The sequence below is a fragment of the Phasianus colchicus genome, chromosome 2 (assembly GCF_987193195.1).
Source record: "Phasianus colchicus chromosome 2, bPhaCol1.hap1.1, whole genome shotgun sequence".
NCBI lineage: Eukaryota > Metazoa > Chordata > Aves > Galliformes > Phasianidae > Phasianus > Phasianus colchicus.
Window position 1 is genome coordinate 4,736,535 of NC_143437.1, and position 19,783 is coordinate 4,756,317.

The window sequence follows — 19,783 nt, forward strand, 5'->3', positions numbered from 1 at the left end:
TTCTTTTTGCTTTGCCTGCTGAGGTATGCTTTGGGGGAATGTCATCCTCTGAATGTCAAGCCTGGTAGCGTTCCTGTCCTTGAGAGTCATGATGATTTGAAGGCATGTGCAGCTTTTGCTCTGAAGGAAGGTGTCTTGAACAGTCAGGAATTTTCCATCAGGACAAACTGTGTGTTTCCCAGGGACTGCAGCTTGTAGGTGAAAGGAATGAGATGCTTGTAAAATGTGGCTCTTCAAATCCAGTCTCCGTGCTGTGAGTGTCTGGGCTCCATCCTGTGAAGACAATGGGATGTAAGCTCCTGCTCCTGATGGCAGGCAGCCTGTGGTCACTGCTCCAGAGCATAACAAACTTGATGAGTGTTGGCTCGTTCCTCAGACACCTACTTTAAAGCAAATCTGAGAAAGCTGAGCTTTGAGGTGTGCAGCGAGGTTTTTTTTTTCTTCTGTCCTTTGGGATGTATTTCAAGCTGTTTCTCAATGGCTGTTGGCAGGCTTCCAGTCTTGCTGCCTTGCTGAATCACCTGTAGTGCGAGTAGTTTAGTAACACATGAGAATTACAGCAAGCATAAGGTGGTGTGAAGGCAGCGTGTAAAATACACTGTTGTGCCCAGGGAACACAGATGGGAAAGCCTGAAAGTGGTGTTTGGGGTGACTTATTAGGATGAGGTGGTGTGAAAACCCAGCACTCTCAGCAGCTGACATCCCCAGCAGGATCCTCAGCAGGCTGGTAGGAGTTGTTTGCTCTCCAGCCCAGAGGAGAGAAGAGCAGCATGGCTGAAAAGCCTCCCTGTTGTTGTAGGTGGGACTCCAAAGCCAGCAGCAGCTCTGCCAGCAGGCAGAAGGACATTTGGATGAAAATCTGCTTTGAAACAGAGCTCGCGTTTGCACTGGCAATGGGAGCTGGCAGTCCTTTGGGCAGGTACTACAGTATCAGGTCTGTGAGTTCAGGTAATGGAGTGATGGAGACCCAAGCCGTGGAAGAGAGGGTAGGGAAGGGAAGAGCCAACCAGGGGACCAAGCAGCCAAGCCCTTGTAGTGGGAGATGGCTGCAGGCAGCTTCTGCAGGTGCTGGTGTGCAGCAGGACTCCAGCTCATGGGGGCTCATGTTAGCTTGGGCATGCAGGTAAACTGCCTCTAGCTTCTGTATGTAGCTAGAAGAATCATGTTTGTGAGAAACTGCTCTGCAGCTGTAACTAAGTATCCTTGCTTTCTCTGAATGACCTTGCTTTTCCTGATACACAATGCTTTGTTGTCCTTGTTGTTGTATACAAGGCCATGGTATCTTTCATCTCATGCAAGACAAGCAGCTGGGCCTCCCAGCCCAAAGCTGTTGTGTGAGCGCTCATGGCAGTACAGCCAGTGCTGTCAGCTGACATCGTGGTAGCAGATTGCAGGACTCAGCACAGGACAAAACAGATGAAATGAAAGTACTCAAATCAAGCCAGCAGCGCTATTGTGATGGGGCTGCGTTCACGCTACGGTGTGATGAAGGAGAAGAAGGTCAGAGTATCCCCAGAGTGGCTAATTGCAGTAGCCTCACTTAGGCTGGAAGCCGTGCTGAGCCATCTCGATGCTGGTCTGAAAAGAGCCAAATAGCTGTTTTGTGAGGTTTGTTCTTTGCTGGATTGGCAGCTTGAGTCAGTTCATCATGTGTTCAAACACATGGTGGTGACGGGGAGCTGGGAACAAGGCACAGGCTTCTGGTGGAGGAGGCTGATGGCCAGGTTCACTGCTTTCCCTGGCTGTGCCCTCTGAAAACCATGCCTGTGTCACTGAAGAACTGGGGCAGTGCTTGATTCCTGTGAACATCTCTTATGAGGGCCTGTGTAAGAACTCATCCTTCCTGATTGTGTTTGAGGCTGTTACAGAATTTCCTGGGCACGGGGTGTCTTAGGCCCATGACATACCTGGGACTGCATTCAGCAGAAGAACAGCCATGCATTACAAGGGATTAGACATCAGTCAGGAGTGTGGCTCCCAGCCAGAGGTGAGTGCTAGGCAGGTCAGCAGTAATGCTCAGACACCAGCTTAATCAAAAGCCACGCAGAACCAAGAATAACTGCCAGAAAGAGCTAACAAATAACTCCTAATATGTGCAAATACCCCTGAAATCACAGTGTCGAGCTGCGCTGTTGCAGAGGGAGGCCAAAGCAGTGCTGACAGAAGTGCAAATAGTGGCTGAGTCTCACGTTTCAGCTTGTCTCTGGAATTGCTGGAATCATTTGTACTTTCTACGTGGCAATTAGGAGCGATCGGAGGGACTGACAGGAGCCATTGCAGTAAGCCTGCTAACTCCTGCTAATACTGTAAGCCAAGGGGATTGGAGTGTTGTATGGCTGAGGCTTAAGCCAGGTGTTTAACATCAGGTGCTTAAGTTCAGGCTCTGAGAGCTGATGTAAACAAAAAGGAAGGGAAAATACCCGGTTTTATATCAGGGATTTTGGAAAATGCTGGAAGACTGCTGTGCCCTGAATTGCTGTCAGCCCTCATAAAGTGGTTCTGAGCATTACTCACTCCACTGAGTCTCGTGTTACGTTTTTATTGTCAGTTGTGCTTCGGAAGGCTGGGCAGAGAACAAGCTGGCTGCATTGCACACAGTGTGTATGCCGCTCTGGAAGAGGCATGTACAATCCTCAGATGGGAAAACCTGTGGGGAGAATCCATCCTGATGGCTGTGTGGGGTCTGTCCGATGGTACCTTCACAGCCTGGCTTTGCTGGGTGCTGACATCCCAGCTGCTTTGGTGTCCCTTGGAGAGCCCCCATTCATACGATTGAGCTTGGTTGGGCTTTTCTATGCTTGCAGTTCCATAAGCAGGGTAACTGGCTGCCATCCAGCTGCCGGAAGGGCTCTTTCTGAATTTTCTGAGCGTGGTGGTCTCTGGTGGCGTGGGTTTGCAGAGTTGCTGTGGCAACCCACATTGGTTCCCCCAAGCCCCAGCCTGGTTCCCAGCTTCCCAATTAGCCTGGCTATTCATCCCGCTGTGTGAGATGGAGCAGCCCCTAAAGGGCAGGAAGCCTGTCTTCCCCAGGGGCTGCAGGGCCTTCCCCCAGCTGCTTCCCTGCTGCTCCTGCCTGCTCTCCCCTGCCACAGCAAAAGGTTCAGTGCATTTAGGTCAGAGCGAGCTAAGCCACAATTTAAATCAAGCTTTTTGGAAGTAATTTGCTGTTTTCATTTAGGTGGAAAACAAAACCAAAAACGTTGGTAACTTAAGCAGAAGCACAGCTCTTAACACATCACTCACTGCAAGGCAGCTGGTTCCTCTGAAGTTTGTTTAAGTGGAATACTTCAAACGGGGCCTTGAGCTGAGCCCTTGGAGGCGGAATTTTTAGAGGTAATTTAGGACCTGGTGCTTTCCAACAGAGGCACTCCCTGGGATGTGCAGCCAGTGCATCTCTATCCTGTTCCCCCCATCCCGGCTCTCTATGCTCCCCAGTTAGCTCCTGAAGCCCCAGTGCCTTCTTACGAGGATGCTTTTAGAGTGTGTGTTTCTTTGAGTGTTACAATGTGAGTCATCATGGGAGAAAATGGAACTTCCCATTTGATGTGGATGTCTCCTAACCAATAACCAAATAGTGAATTAAATGCCAGACGTGCTGTAAAACAGGGACATTAAGGATTGAAGAGAGGTAGCAGTATCTTTTTGTTTCTTTTAGACTGAATTTTAAACACGTCCATGTTGTTAGGCATTGTGGAGTATTACATACACATCTGGACTGAAATTTTCTTGTTTTCCATTCAGGATTTTGACCCTTGTTTTTCTTGTGAGGTGCCTAGCACTATGCACTTAATATTTAGGGTAAGCTGAGCATACAGTGTTCTTCAACAGCTATTAAAATTTTTATTTTTCAGTCCAGCAAGTTCTGTGTAAGAAGTCCCTGGTTACTGTTGGACATGCAGAGTTATTCCTCCTGAGTACCTAGACAAGTGACTATGATGGAGCTAAGCGTCGTCACAGCCACTGCCGAGTCTTTCTGGTTGGGAGGAAAGCCAACCTCAGCATCTGTACCCTCAACAGCCTTATTTGTGTTATATCAGCTCAGCTGTGTTGTGTTGAAGCATACCTGTTTTTCCTGGCCTCGAGAGCTGCCAGATGGAAGTGTGTGCCCGATGGCTTCATGGTGCGTGGTGACTGCACCAATTGTTCTCTTGACACCATCCAAGCCTCACAGTTTGCTGAGAGGGACTTTTGACTTACTGCTATCACTGGCTGGATCCTGCAGACGTCCTAAGTATCGGACGCAGATGATAAGGAAACAACAGAGAGGCAAATATGCAGTCAGGGCTTGAATTCTTGCAGAGCTCTTAGTGATCACAAGGCACAGGAGTGGAGCTGCCTTGTAATGCCTGTGTGAAGTGTGCCAGTATGCTGGGCACATGGAGCCTGGGTGCTGCAGGGGTTGTGCACGGGTAGAGGAGAGCTGTTTGTTGAAGGATAGCACAGGTTCTGAGCTTCATTCTGGGCACATGACTGTGTGTGCCATGTGGATAGCTGTGTGAGCTCTTGGGTTTTAGATTTGGGTTTGCAGCTCATCATGTCTCAGCCTTTCATGGGGGTGATTGGGAGTCTGACTGAAGTAAGGATTGCAATGGTGCTGGGGTACGAAATTGCTGTAACTTGTTCCTACTTCTGCTATTTCAGAAAGTGCTCTCAAATATTTGTGTAACATCTCATTGCGTTTTCCTGCTGGCTTGCCAGGGCTGGTTGCCTTAGACACCAGGGCTCTGGTAACTAGGACAACAAGATTGAGCAGGCAAAGGTAGAAATAATGGTAATAACTTTCTCAACTCCTTCTGAAATAGGCTTGTATGAACTGACACTGTGCATGGGGTGACTGCTAGCAGCCTGTTCTCCATTGCTGACTGCTGTCCTCGGGTCCTGCCACTGGAAGTGAGCCTGCCAGGCACGTGTGGATGGGCTGACCCCTCCTCTCCACACTGAATGCTGGGGCTGGAGCAGAGTCCAGGAGGTGCCTAAGACATTGGCTTCCTACAGTTCAGCACCCCTGACCAAGACTCTCTTCTCTGCCCCCATATAAATTCGGTATTGTCTGGCAGTGTACAGAAGGAGGGACTGTCTCCTTGAGAGTGGTGGGCTTGGGAAGTGTACCACATCTGTCTTTGGTTCAGCTCCCAAAAAGGGAAATACTTTTGGCTTCTTTGCTCACCTGCTAAGGATTAAAAGAAATTCCATTGCCAGCTGTTCTTGGTCAAAACTGTCTGCAAGAAACCTGCTTCTGATGTCTTGGTTGGCTGCACGTGTGGAGGTGGGGTCAGAAGTGTCAGCACCAGAGTGACTGAGCTATTTCCGTGCTGGTCATGGGATCCTCTGAGCGGCTGAACTCTGCCCGGGGTATCCATGCAGCCTAATGAAAAGCTTAAGTTAAAGATCTGAGCCTTAAAAATAACTGCTCTGATGGGCTCCAGGCATCCCATTGACAGATAGTACCTAGGTTGGGCCTATGGAACACGCTTCTGCTGTGGGTGTGGTGTCACAGTTTAAGCAAGTGTCTCGGTTTAAGAGCAATGCTTTCTGTTTTTGAGAGTGATTTGTTTCCTGCTTTTTCTCCAAGATCCCATTCACTGGCTGTGCACGTGGTGCGTGTAAAAGCGGTCTGTGACAGGCTGCACTGGTGAGGAGCAGCCAGTCTGTGGTAGGAGCTGTAAATGCTCACACAGTAAAGAAGTGGTTGGGCAATATCTCACAGTAACGTGGTGTTTGTTTGGTTTTTTTTATTGACCACAAGTGTTGCAGTCGTCAACATGAAAAGATGTACATGTAGACTGCTGTGTTTAATTCGGGTGGCCTGGGGCTAGCCTTCCTAGGGCCTGGCTGTCATCTCGTACCAACGCCATGGCGGTTGAGCAGCCTTGCTACAGGCTGAGAGTTTGAGGGAAGCCATGGCCCCAAGAGCTGAGCAGCCTTCTGGAGGAAGTTCTCAGAGGGGCATCTCCTTCTGGGTAACAGGATGTGACAGAAGGCACCAAATGCTGCAGCGCCAGCACTGTGGCTTTGTCCTTCTGTGGCCCCGTGACCGTGTGGTGCTGTGGGAGAGGTGCTGTGTGGTGCGAGCCCCTTTGCACGGCAGCAGTCAAGTGTGCCTGCGGGAGCTCTGGGAGCCTCCTGGAAGGCAGGCAGGCAGGCGAGGCTGTCTGGTGTGGCTGTGTGTTCTGGGGAAGCTCTCTCTGTGTGTTCACGCTACTTCCTCCCACGTCTCTGGGAGCTGTATGGGTTCAGTAGCGTGTCTGACACGTTTTAGAGGCTGCCAAGCTCCGTTTGCTCTCTCTTAAGGCTTGAGAAATGGGATGCTTGAGACAGGGTAACTTCGCTTAATTTAACATCAGTGACTGTGTGTGTTTCTCCCTTCCTTCCGATGTGATGCGGTAGCTCATAGAAGGATTCCAACACTTGAGAGTGGATAACCTTGAGAATCACTGCAAGTTGGGACTCGTTTGCCTTCTCATCCCTAGGTGGAAAGGCACAACAGCTTTGCTGTCTTGTTTTGGTGACAAGTGGGGATAAGAGTCTCACACAGACAGGTTGTACCTGGCAAGGGCAGGGTCTGTCAGCAGAGCTGGGGTACACTCAGAAGGGCAGCAGAGCTGTGAGGGGTCTGGAGCACAAGTGTGATGGGCAGCGGCTGAGGGAAGCGGGGCTGTTCGGTCTGGAGAAGAGGAGGCTCAGGGGAGACCTCGTGGCTCTCTGCAACGACCTGAAAGGAGGCTGTGTGAGGTGGGGTCGGCCTCTGCTCCCAGGGAACGGCCATAGGACGAGAAGGAATGGCCTCACATTGTGCCAGGAGAGGTCCAGGTTGGCTGTTAGGAACAATTCCTTCTCCAGAAGTGATTCTGCACTGACACAGCTGCCCAGGGAGTGCTGGGGTCACCTGGAGGTGTCCCAGAGCCATGGGGATGTGGCACTGCGGGACGTGGGCAGTGGGCTGGGATTGGACTTGGTGATTTTTGCTAACAATTCTATGAGCATTTGATACTGAGAAACGCTGTTCCAAGAACAGAAGATTATTTGATAAATGTAGTTTGGGATTTGTGTAAGAGCATCGAAGAAGGTTAGATTAAAAGTTACTCTGTTGCATTTTTAGCCTTGACATTTCAAATCAATGAACTTTATTTTATTGGCACTTGAGACTGGGGAGACTTTAACAAAATGAAGGGGGAAAAAAAAAAAGCACAAATGAACTCCCAGCTCTGTGACACCGCCTCAATATCTACACAGTCACTGCTTGAGCTAGGGTGGGCCTAAGAACTAGGGGATGGCTGCAGGTCTGTGAGATGTAGTTAATAGGTTTTTGGATTTCCAAAATGCCTTCAACGGGTTTTCTTGGGAGCTTCTCAAAAAGCTGAACTGCTGCAGAACAAAGGGGAAAGTCCTCACGTGGGTAAATAATGGTTTAAATAAATGACAGGAATACATAATCAGTTGTCATGGTGAAAGCTCAGCAGCGGAGATCTGGAAGGGTGTGTGTACTCAGGTGCCTGTTTGCTGTAATCCTACATAGAAATCCTCCTTGGAGAAGACTGGTATAGCAGTGCAGAACTGTGAGCCGGTGGGTGTCTGTCAGGGGCCCATCTCCACACACAAACACACATACATGCTCTCACTCTCTGCAGAGCTGTACCTGCCTGAGTTTTTAGAGAGCATTTGTGACACTATGCTGAAGACTAAGATGTGGCTTAGATTTGCATTGCAGGGATGCGAGTTGAGCTGTGCAGGCTCAACGTTCTTTTTCTTTCTGCCTTGACAGTGTTAAGAATCTAACCCTGTCTCTGTTTGGTGAAATAATGGTTTGAAGGCCTTGAAACTTTCCAGAGATCAGCACACACATTTGAAGTAGGAGTGTTCCTTCGGGCAGTTTCTGAAGTGAGGGATGATATGAGACTTCTTCCCTTTCCTTAGAAACTGAAACATCCGTACAGACTCCTGGGGGAGAGCATCATGCATGTCTTAAGGAGCACGTTTCCATCAGACTGGTGCTGTGCAAGGTACCCTGGCAGCTGAGGCCAAGCTGACCGTATCAGACTGACCCAGCCACAAGTTTTGATGAGCTCAATGTTTTCTTTGCATTCATGCCGTTATGCAGTAACAAGGATTTGATTCTACATCTGGGCTCACCCAGACCCTGGGGTGGACTTGTGCTGGTGGCATGGCTCAAGGGCTCCTGGCTCTCCCCATGTAGTGCTGTTCAGGGAAGTATTGCCTGCTCTCCAGGAGCTGCTTGCTGGCACATGGGAGCTCATTGAGATTCAGGGTAAGTAGCTGAAACTTTTCTGGAAAAGTAGGTCAGGGAAATCTGCCCGTCAGGAATGTCTGGAGGGAGAAAAGGGGATTTGATGAAGGCGATAGCAGCCCAGCACAGTTCACTTCCATCTGTTTCTATTGAAGAGGTTTGTGGCTATAATGTAAATCAGAAAGGCATCTATAGATATGATATTAGAAAAAAATTATTCTCAGAGCAGCGAACACTGGCACAGGCTGCCTGGGGAGGTGGTGTGGGATCACTGTTCCTGGGGTGTTCCAGAGCCGTGGGGATGTGGCTACCACTGAGGGACGTGGTTAGTAGGGTTAGATGGGTTGGTGCTTGGACCAGGGGATCTTAGAGGTCTCTTCCAACCTTAAAGATTCTATGATTCTTTGCAAAAAGCCAGTTCTTGTTAAAGCGGCATCTGAGTTTAAGTCCTAAGTGGGACCCTTGGATCTGGCTCCTTCATGCCGTTGGGCACTGCACTCTCCCTCTCTGCATCCTTGAGGCATGCAGCAAGGCAGGGAGGTCTGGGGGTCTGTGCTGAACCAGCAGCAGCTTTGCTAAGCTCTGCAGTGTGGTGGGAGGATGAGGTGAATCCTCTTCATCTCTTGCAGTAGCAACAAAAAGAGATGAGTGCAAACAGCTGCATTTTGGCTGGTTGCGTTTTAGCTAGAGGGGATGGTGGTGATGGAAGGATTTCTCTCATTTGCCTTCCAGCACAACGGTGGAAGAGAGATTGGGTTCACCAGAGTGGTAGCATTGGTTCAGATGAGGCTTAGTGGGAGTTGAGTATTGCTATCCAACTTCTGGCCACCTGGCTGGTTTGCATAGCTCTTGCTTGCACCCCACATTCTCCCGACAGGAGTGCTTTTGATCCTACTCCAAATGTCTCTGTTTCCTCTTAGCTGAGAGCTCTTCAGACAGGGCTCTTATTTGCCTACAAAATGCTTTGGGTTTTTGTTTGTTTGTTTTACAAATAACCGTGCATGTACATGAGGGTTGGAGAAGAAACCTCAGAAACAGCAGCAGCCTCTTCTGCTGTAGTAGTTGAGCTGTCCTTGCATCACTCAGGGCTATCAGCACTGAGGTAGCAACAAACTTCTCTTCCTCTTTCCAAAGAGGCTCTGTTACCAGTCTTTAGTTATAAGAGTAGTATGTGCAACTTCAGTCTACTACTCTGCTGATGCTTTGGGACCAAAATCCAAATCTAAATCAAGAAGCACCTTCAAGTGCTGTGCTCAGCAGAAAGCATTTCAAGATGGTAGTGCTTCAACAGCTCCTATCATGAAGGCAAGGCCCAGGGGAGGAGGCTTGCTTCAGAAAACTCACCAGGACTTGTGCAAAAGAAAATAATCTTGAGACACAACACATGAATACATTTTTGTGCCAATACTTTTGGCAACATGCACTCACCCATGACTTTGGCTAGTGCAGATGCAGCGGGCCTCAGGCCTTTTTGAGACAGGTCAAGATGTTTAAGGCCAGGCTGGATGGGACCCTGGGCAATGCCTGATATAGTTAATGGTCCTGCTCACGGCTAGGGAGTTGGATCTTTGAGGTCCCTCCCAACCCAAGCCACTCTGTGATTCTTTGATATGATTTTTTGTGAATGCTTATTTTAGGAGTCCTTGGAGTCTTGGATGAGAGTTGGATCCTTTGTCCCTTTTGGTGATGGGAAGAGAACCATGTGAGGCTGTTAGACAACATAAGCTTCCTTCCTCCGGGATGGGCCAGAGATGGAGTATTGGCTGCTGACAGGCATGCTGCTAATACTGCTACTGTCAACAGGCTCTGAGGCTCTGCTGCAAGCTTGCGTCTGCTCTTCTTGCATTCTGGAGCAACTCAGCTATGTGGAAAAAGCTTTGTGTACCTTCTCACAGAGGCGGGCTGAAGTCAGTAGTCCGTTTCTGGGCATCCCTCTACCACCTGCTGTTCAGCAGCATGGGCTCAGAGTGATCAACAAGGTGAAGTGCACCCACTCAGATGTGAACTGCTAGTGGCCTTTCCTCCAGGGGCCCTTTATAATCATAGGGTTACGCAGTGTATTCATTTTTAGCTTACTTTTTTAGGAGTGGAAGAGTGACTCATGTTGTGTTTACTGGATGGAAAAGTCGCACAAAATTAATCTGCTTTTGTATGAAAATGAGAATTGAGTTTAAATCTCCAAAGTCAGCCCTTTAAATTGGCTCACTGAGGCTATTTTAGGTATAGTGGATTATAAGAACATTCAACCGAACATGTTTTTCATGGAAAACCCAGTTAATTGGATGGAGGATTGTTATTCCTGAGTAGTCAAACCAATAGATTCTGGTCAGTACTCTCGAGGAGTCTGGAGCTAGCAGATCTTATCTTATATACCCTCCTTTCTTACTTGCCTGTTCAAAGAGGAAAACCAACTTTCTGCTCTTTCAAGCTCTGAGTTGGTTTCTTCTGCTCTGCAACTTGCCATTGAAACCAGATGTTTCATTTCAGTTTGCTTGTGGTATTCTCCATTTATCCAGGGCAGGAGGTGGCTGTTGGGGCTCTCAGCTAACCATGCTTCCAGATGTCTGCCCTGTGAGTTCCCTCAGCTTGCTGCTTTCGGTTCTTTGAAGCTAAGAAGCATTTTACTGCCATTTCTTTTAAATTATTATTATTATTAGCATCATAGTAAGATGATTGTTAAATTCTCTATGTATATTTTACTTAAGTGTATTTCTCTTTTTCCAAAGACTTGAATACGATATCTCTACTTTCTCTGAGGAGCACTGTGTTGGCTCTTGTCCTGCACACATCTGGTCTGGGGGAAGGCAGCTGCAAAGGTGGTCAAATAGCAGGGATTTCTGGAAACATTCTTGTGCTGAGGACAAGAACCTGAAGGGCAGCTCAGGACTGCTGAAGCAAGAGGCTCTTGGCCCAGATGATGAATGGTCAGCATTGCACGGACCCCAGAAAGTGCATCCACCTGGAAAGCACGGTGTATCCATGATCAAGGACCCTGTGGTCTGGGAGGGGCTGTATATGTTCTTAACCTGGCCCCATTGTAAAACCCTGGCCTGGAGCAGTGTGCCCTGTGAACTGCAAGTGATTGTCAGGCTCAGGTGCTGTCCTTCCAGGACTTGCTGCCTGACTTCTGTTCCTCCTTGGCTCTCCTGGAAGCAGGAGCTCTTGCCCATGATGGTCCTGCTCTCACAGGATGCTCTTGCTTCTTCTGATGTGACCTTCTTCCTTCCTTTGATTGTGTTGTGTGTTCCCATCCTGTCCTTGCTGGCATCCTTCATCTCTTCTGATTACAGAGTTGGATGCTGTCTAGAAGCTCTTTTGGCACTGAACCTGGATACTTGGGTTACGTGGGGCAAAGCAGTAAGATTGTGTGCAGAGGAAACAAAAGTTTCAGATAAGACTCACAAAATTCCTATAGCCAGACAAGGCTACTTGCAGAGTATTCAGTTTTGACTAGGGCACAATCAGGCACATTGTGCTCTGTGGGAGTGCTGGAGAGTTAGACTAGTGTTTTGTATTTGTTTGTTTGTTTGTTTTCCATACAGGATTGATGTGCTTTGACTGTTGCAATGTGAAGGATGGCAGGGTTGTGCACGGTCATGGTGAGGGCAGAGGTAACTCCAGTGAGGTCCAACGAAATGGCCTATACGTGCCTCTCTAATTACCTCTTGATTTTAAGCAGGGATTATTCTTGTAAAGCCATACGTAGATTTGCCAGGGCAATTTCAGTGCATATCAAACTCTTTAAAAGTGTAGGTGACACTTTTTTAGGAACATTGGTGGTATTTGCTTCTATGAACAGGACCAGATGGCTCCCATTCCCTCCACTGAATGGAGCTCCAGTGACACTGAGATGGTTCTTCCAGACAGCATGGCCAGGGCTGCAGTGAGAGCTTTGTTAAAGCTGGGTGGCATGGCTGTGGAGCACACTGCACTGACTGTGGGTGCTTCCTAATGGGGAGCTGATGGGGACTGTTGCAGTATATTGGACTGAATATGGGAATCCTGAACACACTGGGCTGCTGATGCTGTGCAGGAATCAGGGGAAGCATCCTGTGCCTGCAGTGATGGTAGAACTGTTGCTTCTGCGACAGATCGGCCTAAAGGACTGCTCTGAGCATCTCCTGCCCAGCTGGCTGCCCCTGGCCCTGCCACTGCTGGGGATGAGGCTCACCTTCTAAGGCTAGGTACTCCAAGGGTGTGTGGGGTTTGGGCAAACCAGCTTGTACTTGGGAATCCCTAAAGGACGTGTCTCTGTGACCAGCTTTTTGCCAGGAAGCAGAAGGAGCCCTGCGTGCTTCTTGAAAGGACATCTTCAGATAGAGAAGGCAAACATAAGGTGCTACTAACAAGCTATGAATGGTTTGGGACTTTACCTTCTCTGGTCTTGTGGTTTGTTGTGGTTTCTGCACATTGCTATGCATGCCATTGATCATTTGACTGGGTTTCATCTTTTAGATGCTTGCCTCTTGGCCCTGGAGTCTGAAAATAGCGTGGTCTTGCCAGGCTGCTGTGCTACCCCTCCCTCCAGGATGAGGCAGTTTGTCTGAGCCTTTTGCAGCATTTCTTTGTGAGGAACTGCCAGATATTTCTGAATGAGTTTTTTTTTTGTTTGAGAGGTACCTTTCTGAGATGCCCAGATCCTGGGCCTTTGGTGAGGTTGGCTCTGTTGATGATGTCCTTGGAATTCTGTCCTTCTCTTAAACATTGTCACCAGCTAGTTCACAGTCATGTGCAATTTTAATTATTGCCAGAACTTCTTTGCTACTTCCTCCATGTTGGATGGGCAGAATACAGAGGTGCCTCTTCTGACTGTTTTCAAAACTCTCCAGTGTTTGGCCTTGAACTAGCTTTAATTTCTTTTATACGTTCCCATTCATAATTTGATGAACCAAAACGAACCACATTTTTGTCCCTTCTGCTTCACTTGGCTGGTACTGTCTTATGAAGGTACAGGTGGGTACCAGACTTCAAACTGGCCAAAAAGAAAAGGTTTGAAGCAGAACCAGTGGGGGAAACCTTGCACAGAGACTGAGTACATCTGGGTAGGCAGCACAACAGCTTTGTTACAATAGCAGCACTCCAGCTGGTGCAGTTATCAGGGACAGTACTACTAGCCCGTGATGATTTGTTAGGGCATTTTTCTGCTGCTGACTTTTCCTAGCACAGAGCAGTGTGACCAGACTGTAAAATGGCATTGTGAGCTGCCAGCTTTGTGTCTGACTTAAATCAGATTGAATGTTAGCAGGAAAAGAACTTTGTTGGGAAATATGCAGTACCCATTAGTACTTTTGTCTTCACACTTAGCCCTGAGGAAGAGAATGATTTTGCATATCACATTAGGTATTGAGAAGCTTGTGCCTTCCAGGCAACATCAGCAGATGCATCACTTGGCTGTGCTGCATCCTCCTTCACACCTGGCTGCTCCACACACAGGTAGCACGCAGCTCTGAGCCTCTGGGTGGCAGCCCATGCAGCTTTGGAGTGCATTGAGTGGAGCAGCTGGATGCAGTGTGCTCAAGGGCAAACCACTGACCAACCCAGAGCTGATGAGAGATTAAAGAGTTAGGCACACTTCCAAGGGCTGATTGAAGCAGGGCATGCCTGATAAACGTCTGTATGCTGTGAGACAGTGACATTTAATGCCATTACAGATGGACTGCCCAGGCAGATGAGAGCATCTAGGGCTGCTGGGGTGGACTTCCTCTCCTGTGAGGACGGAGAAATCTGCTCCTGCACCATGAGGGTCGTGGAGACAAGATGGATGTAACTGCTGTGCAAGACACTGTTTTCTTCCCTTTGCTCTCCCATTTGTCCTAACAGAGGATGTTGCCTTGTGCTTTGGTGGCACGCACCCTTCTGACTCTGACACTCTCACCTATTCCTTTGCCCTCTTCCCCTATGTAGGGTTATGAAACTGGAGTAGGTTTCTCCTACGTGTGCACCAGCAGCATCTTATTGCAACAGAGTGCAGTACCTTGACTTCACAAGGCTGGGAGAGTGTCCTGGGAAGTATTGTGCTGGGCACAGCATATTTCTGTGCTTTCCTCCATCAAAGAGGAGCTGGACAGGCCTCTGAGCAGAGCAAATCAAACTGTTTCTACAAGCATCTGGGCCTGGGTGCTGCAGGGAGAGCTTCAGGGCATTTCTAGTGCCTAAAGTGCCTGATCTTGGCTCACTGCCTCCTGCCCTCCAGGGGTGGGGTTTGCAGGAAGCAAACACAGAAAGGAGCAGGAATACACAGCCCAGTCCTTTGTGAGCCTTGCTGAACAGCTGACATCCCTACAGGAGCCCTGTCTCAGAGGTGGGTATCACCTCGAAAAACAAACTGGAGCTGTCAGAGTCAGGAAAAACATCAAAGAGCTGCTAAACAGCTGCTGTTGAAGGCTTAGCCTGCAGCTGTGCATCTCATAGCATTAGTATTGACAAGGATGTGCGGAGGAGCGCTGCTGAGAAGGGTGGGTGTGCTCCAGCATTTGTAGATGGCATAGGAGCTTCAGGCAAAACCCAGGCAGCCTGGCTGCTGCCACTTGAAGTCAGTCACGATATTCAGGAAAACAATGCTGCACAGAGCTGTAACTCACCAGTGGTCAGTGAGCCAAGCACGGAGCAGTGCAGGACACCAGCACACCCTGTTCACCCTGAGCTCAAGCCTGCCTCTGCCAGGGACCTTTTCCAGCTCATGGGTAAGTTTTGGGCAGCTGTGCACCATTTCGCATGGTGCTTGTAAAGCTGCTGCTCCCCCTTCCTCTTGTGTAGCCAGATCTTTGTATTGAGAAGAGGTAGGTCAGAATTGTTTTCCTCTCCCCACTAATTGCCCTTGCCGTGTACCACAGGCTACTGGACAAAGCTCTAGCCTGTTCTTCCTGTACCGTGCACACCTTGTGTTTTCATCCCTTTTTCCTTGCCTCCCCAGCAGCCAGAAGAATGGTACCTCAGGTTTCTGGGTTGTGTTCCCCTGGCATCAAGAGCTTTAGGGATTTACTGAAACGTAGCCTGTACAATGCAACAGTAAAACCATCCACGGTGTGTGTCACCTGGGAACTGCTGCCATTGCCTGCAGGGGAATTGGCGTGGGAGGGTCTTCAGACCAGAGCCAGGGCTCTGATGCTGGAGCTGAATTTCACTAAATGTGTGTGTTGCAGGAAATTTGGTTTTCAAGGTATGCTCACAAGGCAAGTTGGTCACAGTGATAAAAACATTTCATCAGACTTCAGAGCAAAAATTCCAACTCATTTTACTGGAGAGGAAAGAAACGACTCACTAGCTGCAGCCTGGATCTGGGAAGGGAAATAATATACTTGGAAAGATGCTTTGGGGATGGGAGTGGCTCAAAGTATGAGTTTGGTGCCTACATTGTGTGGATACTCCGAAAAATTTCACCTGTTGTGATCATTGTGGATCAGTCCCGTCCTGTAGGGATCTGCAGGGATTAGCGGGGGACCCACTGCTGGCCAGAAATGGCATTAAACCCGAAGCAGTGACACAGATCTGGGCGACGCACAGACTGATTAAGTAACAGATAAAAAGAGGGTCATTAGGGGTAGCCAAGCTGCTGAGGAGCACTGTTTTAAAAAAGTTGTACTCAGTTGTTATAAATAAATATGTGTAGACTCTAGAACATGCATGCTAATAATCTGTGTGGGAAGGGAAGTGGTGCTGCAGAATGCAGGGTTTTGGACAGGGTTTGGGGTTGCAGGGTCCCAGCTGTGCCTGAGCAAGTGAGATCTTATCAAGGATGCAAGAGCCCCGTTGTTTCAGGTTAAGGAAATAGTCAGAGCTTGTAAGTATGTGTACACTTCCTCGAGGAGAAACACCAGGTAATGCTGGGATTCCTGAATTCCTCTGGGCGGAGTACAGGGAGCTAATGAGGAGACTGCTTTGGATAAAGAACACAGCTGCCAGGTAGAGCTGTAGTCTTCCAGTATCCTCAAAGGCTCCTTTAGAGTCCCTGGAAAGCCAGTCGGTGCTGGCTGGGGAGTGGTGCTAGCCATGCTTAGCTGCTCTGCAAGCTTTTCCCTGGTACGGCTGGTAGCTGCTGTTCCCATGCTGGCTGTCTCATGGACACCAGCTGATCCTTTGATTGCTGAGCTCAGTTTCCTTGGTGGGTTTTTCACCAGGATGTGTCTCTACAGGGCCGTTCAGCTTTGGGTGACACTGTGCAAGGAAGAGCTGAGTTGTGATGTCTGCACGGGAACATTCGCCATAACTAAGTCCAGGATAAGAGTGGATTTAAGTACTTTGGTTTATAAATAAACAGCACTCGTGGCCAAGGTAGATTTAAGCAGAGCTGGCAACAGTCCTGCTTGGGAAGGGATCTCATCACCACATGGCCTGCTGTTGGACTTCCTGTCGCATGCTAATCCCTTAAGCCTGCTTTAGCTCCATTAATTTTCCTTCTTTCCTTTTTCCCCAATGGGCTGTCTCAGTGGCTCGTGAATGCCAGCGTCCCTTGGCCAAGCCTTTGCGTGCGGCTGGGCCAAGCATCCAGGCTGCCTTCCGAGCACCGGGTACCATGTGGCACAGCCCCAGGGATGGTGGTGCCTGAATGCGTCCCATTCTCTCTGTCTTACAGGCTCTGCAGTCTGCGCCTGAAGAAACTCACAGTGCTGAAAGAGCTGGACAAAGAGCTGAGTTCTGTGCTTATCGCCGTGAAGATTCAGGTAGGCTCCTCTCCCTGCTGCTGCCTGATGGCAGCGAGTCTGTCCTCATGTCCTCGGTGAAGTGCTGGTCTGCATGTCCCTCCCTCTGTGCTGACCCCTTGTTCCTGACTCATTTAGCAGCCTTGGGGAGATTTGGGCTCCCAGGTAGGTAGCAGTGATGCTGCAGGAGTAGGTGCAAGCTGCCTGGTGCTGGTGGGCATCAGAGATGAATATAGGTAGGCACTGGGACCGAGAGCATCCTGCCTCCCTGCTTCAGCCAAGGTTATGCTCTCAGGCTGCTGTTGGAAGGTCAGCATCCCTACCCCATTATTTCCAACCCCTTAGGCTAACCTTAAGTGTGGGTTCTTTCTGGCGGCACTCTGTCTGGATTCCCATTCTGAGGGGGGCAGGAAGGCTGTGTGATGAATGGGACAGCTCTGTTCATGCCTTCTGCTGCCATGTGCACCCAGAGCAGTCTTACTGCTGCCTTGGCTGCCCTTTCCTTTTCACTATGCCTCTAGTCTGAACCAGGCAGAAGGAAGGGCAGAGGGAGTTTGCCGGTGTCTCGTATGTGCAGTCCAGCCTCTGCAGCTGCTGGTGGAGAGAGGTCCTTGGGGGTGCAGCCATATGCTTTGCTAAGGGACAGCACTGGATGTGCCTCCTAAGCGGGCTGCCCTCTCAGCAGCTCCCCTAACCCAGTTGGGGTGCTGGTGTCCTTCCTTCGTTCTTGTCAGCAGGCTGAGAAGCCACTGATCCCATTGAAGGCACCGTGGGGCAGGAGCTCAGCAGCTTTGCGCTCCCACAGAGCTCTTTGTGCTGTACACATTAGGATCTAAATCCTGGATTAGTGCTGGAAGCTGCTGCGTTACTGGAGCTCCGGGAGCCGGGATTTGCCTTCATGACAGGCCTGGTTCACTTGCCCAGAAAGATCTGAAAGCTAAATGTCTGAATCAAGGTGCCTGGAGGGAGGAAATCAGGAAGGTGCTGCAGTCCGTGCATAGTTTGTCAGCATCCTGCTTGGCTGGCTGCATGGATGGTGCCATGCAGAAGAGCTGAAGGCACTGGTTGTGCCCCCTCGATGCGGGCACTTGTGAGGGAGCAAGCTGGGCAGGAGAGAGCTGCCTGGCCACAGGAAGGAGGGAGTAACCAAGGGCTGGGGTTGGAAGTGGGCTGGCTGCCATGAGGCCCGTGTGTCTGGGAGGGCTGTGCTCCTACCTGGGCTGCCTCCGCAGGCCTGAGCAGCCGCCTTGCCAGGGCTGTGACTGCCAAGCCTTCCTGGAAGGCAGATGGAAGCTGTAGGCAGCTTCAATGCAACCTGCCTACAGAACGATCTCAGATGAATCCATTCCTCTCGCTCCTCTCCTAGGTAACAGATGAGTCACACTTGCAAATAGCTGTTTGAAGGCTGCCCAGCAAGTGTTGCCATCTCTTGGATGGAAGCAGATGATGCATGCAATTTGTGGAGGACCTGCAGCTTCCCAAGGAGGCAACTGGGGACTGGTGGAAAGGGGAGCTATGTTCTCTCCCATTTCGTGGTAGCTCTGCTGGATTGGAGTAAGGCTGTCAGGAAGCAGCTGCTCTGAAAGGCACCTTACATGGAAACAAGGCACTGACCCTGCCTGGTGCTGCCAGGTATGCCTGGCCTTAGCACCATAAAGGTGCCGTTATCTTGTCTTGGCTCCATAACTGATTATGGTGTGAAGGGAAATGCAGTTCTCCTTCTTGGCAGAGAGACATCATCATTTGGGAACTCCCCATCTTGAGCTGTGAGTAGGGAAAGCTGTCAGAGAAAGGAAAAGAAGTCCCCGTGCTCCCAGAGCAGGTGCTGTGGGAGGATGCAGCTGCTCGCTGGATACAGCTGGTGGCTCTGGTTCAGCCTTTGTTGGGTTTTCTGCCTCTTGTCATGAGTAGAAGGTACTTGCAGGGTTTTCTGTCCACACCTAACTTGTGGGTTCCTTCTGGTCTTATTACAACCATTTGTTAAGAGATTTTCCAATCCTAAGCAATTCCAGCTACTCTTTAAGGAACCAAATTTTCTGATGATATTTTAAAAGTTACTCTTTCCCCAAAAGCTTCTTCACCTCAAATTTTGGGTGGTGCTTTTCTGTCTGTTTTGGTCTGCTTTCAGATGTGGCAGTGAGCCTGGTTTTTGCCTCAGTGGACAAGAAAAGGTCAAAGCCTGTCACCTGTCGGGTAGTACAGGGCTTTTCTTTGCCATAGCTCTGTCCTCAGAAGTAACATCTTCCTGAAGAATAACTGCACTGGTGCATATAGCCTGATAAAAGACCAAATCTTTGGTGGAAAGCCTCTCCATAACAAACAGCAAACAGTAAATGTGTCAAAGTAAATGGTTGTAGCGGTGACCACCTACCATCTCAATAAAGAGCAATGCAGGAAGGAAGAGTCGGTACGTTCTTGGCCAGGAAAGCTCACAGATGGTGAAGGGGATTAGCTCCACCTCCTCTCTTCCGTCTTAGGAAGCCTTTTCACAGGGAAAGCCTTTCTCCTGGCATAGTTGCTGGGAGCTGTGTTGCAGACAGCTCTTGGAAACCAAGGACTGTTTCTGTAGAGCTTGTCTTTGCCATGGCGTCGGTGAGAACTGTGACACTGCTTAACTGCAAGGTGTGGAGGCCTTTCTTGCTTCCTATCTTTAGGTTTTTTTTCTTTTCTTTTTTTTTTTTTCTTCCTTTTTTAGCTGGGGTAACATCAGCAGTGGCAGTGCAGGAAAAGCCTTCAACCAGTGCCACTCAGGCTGGCCTGATGCTGCTGTAGTTCTCATCAGCAGTGCACCCTTAGTGCTCCATGGGCTATGAAGCACTCTTATCCATTGCCATCTCCTTTGATTGCAGAAGGGATGCAACTTTGGTTTCTGTTACTGGGCTACCTACTTTTGGGACTG

General features: G+C 49.3%; 1 protein-coding gene across 3 annotated transcripts in view; it reads left to right on the forward strand.

Annotated features, from left to right (window-relative positions):
* Positions 1 to 19,783, forward strand: part of LOC116235292 (phosphofurin acidic cluster sorting protein 1-like) — a 43,423-nt gene that overhangs the window by 11,088 nt on the left and 12,552 nt on the right. For all 3 annotated transcript variants that reach the window (XM_031603336.2, XM_090134611.1, XM_090134610.1), the window contains exon 2: positions 16,818 to 16,905. In XM_031603336.2, the coding sequence (XP_031459196.2) occupies positions 16,818 to 16,905 (88 nt within the window). The remainder of the gene's footprint in view (positions 1 to 16,817; positions 16,906 to 19,783) is intronic.